This window comes from Montipora foliosa, chromosome 4 (genome assembly GCF_036669935.1).
Source record: "Montipora foliosa isolate CH-2021 chromosome 4, ASM3666993v2, whole genome shotgun sequence".
Taxonomy (NCBI): Eukaryota; Metazoa; Cnidaria; class Anthozoa; order Scleractinia; family Acroporidae; genus Montipora; species Montipora foliosa.
This window is the reverse complement of record NC_090872.1, coordinates 10,561,996-10,565,689: the sequence shown is the minus strand read 5'-3', so window position 1 is coordinate 10,565,689 and position 3,694 is coordinate 10,561,996. Positions and strand designations below refer to the sequence as shown.

The 3,694-nt window shown below is 39.6% G+C and overlaps 2 protein-coding genes across 2 annotated transcripts in view; one reads left to right on the top strand and one right to left on the bottom strand.

The window, feature by feature from the left end:
• LOC137999346 (uncharacterized) overlaps positions 1–192 on the top strand; it is a 7,157-nt gene extending 6,965 nt beyond the window's left edge. The window contains exon 7 of the mRNA XM_068845169.1: positions 1–192. This exon is cut by the window's left edge and continues 1,724 nt beyond it. The gene's annotated coding sequence lies outside the window, so the exon portion shown is untranslated.
• Positions 193–322: 130 nt separating this feature from the next.
• LOC137998955 (ATP-dependent DNA helicase RecQ-like) lies at positions 323–2,896 on the bottom strand. Its single transcript, XM_068844794.1, has 2 exons — positions 2,367–2,896; positions 323–1,822 (listed from the first exon to the last, which is right to left on the bottom strand). Exons 1-2 carry the CDS (start codon positions 2,879–2,881, stop codon positions 667–669), a joined length of 1,671 nt encoding a protein of 556 aa, XP_068700895.1. The 5' UTR covers positions 2,882–2,896; the 3' UTR covers positions 323–666.
• Between the last annotated feature and the right edge of the window lie 798 nt (positions 2,897–3,694).

Below are 3,694 nucleotides of genomic sequence, written 5' to 3'. Positions count from 1 at the left end.
ACTTTTGTGTCAAAAAAAATAAAAGAAAATGAAATGGAATACTCCTTATTCCAAAATGGCGACCATTTTATCATTCTTTTATAATTATGTTCATTAGCCCTCTTGGCCTTGACTGCATCTGCAGAATTCAAAAGAATTTTTAATCTAAAACGAGGCGACAAGGGCCGATTAACATAGCCACAAAAGAATAGTAAAATTGTCGCCATATTGGAATGAGGTGTATAAAACAAAAAAAATCAAAAAATTCAAGCATGCACCCTACTGCCCTGCTTTCCCACTCACAACTTGCTGTATGGGCACTGAGGAAGTGATAAAATTAGAACATTCCAAGCAGGATTTTTTATTATGCCATATTTTGAATGAGGAGGATACCTGTGCCTTGTTTATGGAAAAAATCAATGACTAATATACAAAACTACCACTGATTTACCTCACTGTGTCCTCCATTTTTGATGCCATGTTTTCCAGATAAATTTGAACTATGTGATATGCACAATGTATCTTTCTCCCTCTGGATGCAATGATGAACACTCAAGGAAAACTTTATTTGTTCAAATTGTCATTTTCTAATGGGACTCACTGCTCTGTCTGCGACTCATAGTTCTGTAAAAACATCATGTGTACTGGTAATTCAGATTTCTAGACAAATCACTAACTTAATAAACATCAATGGTATTTTTGTACCGTGTTATAAATTGCTTGGGCATGGGCAATACTAAACACAGGAAAATCCATCATAACTCTCTCTACAGAGGTTAGACAAAGTGCATTGTCCACGATTTTATCTATGAGTTGTATGCTAAATCCTGTAGCTAGAGTAATTCCACCGACACAAGATCTCCCAGAGCCATGGAGGGACAACCGGTAGTCAATTAAATCTTGGCGTAGCTTTTCAGCCTTTGATTTAGATAATACTTCATGATTATTCACAGTAGATGGTTCTGCTTCACTGGTGTCTTCCAAGGGATTGGCCAAGAAGAGGTTTGAGACATCTGAAAGCAAACAGCTGTCACAGTCACAGGTCTCTTCATGGTAATCACAACATGTATGCTGTGGACGACTTCGTCTGGGAGTTTCATATCCAAAATGTTTCAGAATAATTTCTCTCTTGCATTTGTTTGCTGTAACATATTCTCGCATGACATCAGCCATTTGGGTTTTTGACTGGGATATATCATAGGCATTAAAGTAGACCAATGCCTTTGAGGGCAAGCCATCTCTGCCACAACGTCCGGCTTCCTGAAAATATTCCTCCATAGCATATGGAATGCCAATGTGTATTACCTGTCTGATATTTTGAATGTCTACACCAATGCCAAAAGCAACAGTAACAAATAGAATTCTTAGCTTGGAGGTTCCACTTGCCAACTCTGTTGTAATTCTCTGGCGCTCATGATTCGGGTATTGAGCATGAAACAATGTGAACATGCGATTCTTTGCAATAGGTTGAGCATCAGGTGGTTCATACTGTTCTGTACCTAGCATCTCACTAAAATACATGTAACAATCTGATATGGTTTCCAAATTGGAATAAACAAGTGTTAGTGGAAATTCTTGTCGCTCCTGTTTTAGCTGCTGCATGAGAGGTTCTATAATTTCTAGAAGCTTATCATCACCAGTTGACTTTCTTTTGTATGATGCAAAATAGATGTTTTCACGATCTGGATTGATTTTGATTATTGCTGGCTCAAGCAGTCCAAGGGAATCACAGATAATACCTTGTGTTTTGCAGTTAGCAGTGGCAGTAAGCCCTACAATGGGTACTTGAGGGAAGTAGTTTCCGAGGACTCCAAGTTTTGCATATGCTGGACGGAAGTCTTTCCTGTTTGAGCAATAAATAAAACAGTGTCATACACATTACAATATACAATGTTCAAATTTGGATCAGTTTGAGTACCTTGGACTGGAAAATACATAAGGTGCCAAACAATTGTACTATAATATTATTCTAAAGCTTAAATTGACCCTGAGAGAAATGGGTTCACATCTACACTGGCCTCCTGAAGGTTACTTGGATAAAGCCATGGCTCCCAGCTGTCCCAGATTATCTATGAGTCTCCAGATTTTTTATCTTACCTCCCTGTCTCTTAGATAGAGCCACAATAGGCCATTTGCACGATGGCGTCATTTCACTAATAAGACCAGAATTCACTGAGCAAAAATATTCAGGGAGTCAGACATGATTTTTGTTTGCGCTATGTTCCTTTTTTTATGGGCATGGAATTTGAGGAATTCTAGCCGAAAAGATGCATGGAAATTATATTAACTAATAGCAGCCGTTATATCTATTGAAAGAACTCTGTTTTATACTCCATATTTAGGAATTAATTTAAGTTTCTGTTAGAGAATAAGGTAAAAAAAATTACCATTCTTCTATAAGATGAGCTTCGTCTACAACAACAGCTCGAACACGCTTCTGGAGAGTCGTGTCCCTCATGACCTGGCTCTGCACAAATACCTCTGGATGGGCGAAAATTATCTGAGCACGTTGTCGAAGGTCAGAGCTGGAATCACTCAGATCGGTACTGGCTTTCATGACGCATACATTCGTAAAGGTCATCAACTTTTCTACTTGATCCTGCATCAAGGCATTTAGCGGCGAAACCACAACGATAGCTGCGTGTTGGGAATCAGAGTCACTTCTCAGGAAATCGAAGATGAAACCCAAACTTTGGTATATGAGTGATTTGCCAAAACCCGTTGGTAAAACCGCTAAAACATCTCTTTTCATCATCACGATCGCTTTCAAAATCTGATATTGCTGTTCTTTTAAAGCCAAATTGGACTTTCCTAGCTTCTCTAGTGCGTATTGTATGCCTTTGTGGAACGCATCCACATCTACTTTATCTCTGGACGCCATGTTGTAAACAATGGCGTGCATGCGCCGTGTAACCGGAACTCCTGAAATCTTGGAGTCTGAAAATTGATTATTCCAGAGCTCCGTGTCTTGGAACTGACCAAAAGACACGTGGGCTCTGGGAACGAGATTGGGGGACAGAGCTGAAAAACGACTGCGCATGCGCCAGATAGGGAGCACAAATCGTGCATGAGACGCGAAGTGTCCATTTCGATCGTTTGATCTCGTCTTCTGCCTGTGTCACTATAACTCTTGACGGTGTGAATTTTGGAAGTGAGATCGTGGTGATTTAATTTAAGGAGACACATCAGATCTGTGTAATATATTTGTGTGAAATTTTTGGGCCTTGAGATCCAAACCCAGTTAAATTTGTTTGGGAATATGCGCTGCAGAAACTAACCGAGGCTACGGGACCGTGAGTGTTCCATATTTGTTTTTGAAGCATGAAGTGTTCACAACGTTTGGTTCAGTTTGCACACGAGGGTATTGCCCATGCAATCTTTACAGTTTTCATCAACAAGATAATTTGGGCAGGGTTTTCTGAAATCACCTTTACAATCAATCATACATGTATTTACAATGCGTTAATTAAACGTAACATGTTATAAGAGCATTATTTGAAAGTTGTCAACCTTCTCCTTGAACCAAGGCAGCAGTTCATTTAGAGTGCTGCCACTCTGCAATAGCCACTTAACCTCCTGACTGCCCCCATAAAGGCAGCTGTCTAAAAGAAAACACCTTGCCAACTTGTGAAGTTGGAATGAACACAAGTACTGGCCAGAACTACACAGAAAATATTGAAGGTCTTTGTCCCTGTTTCAGGGCATTTCTTCAATG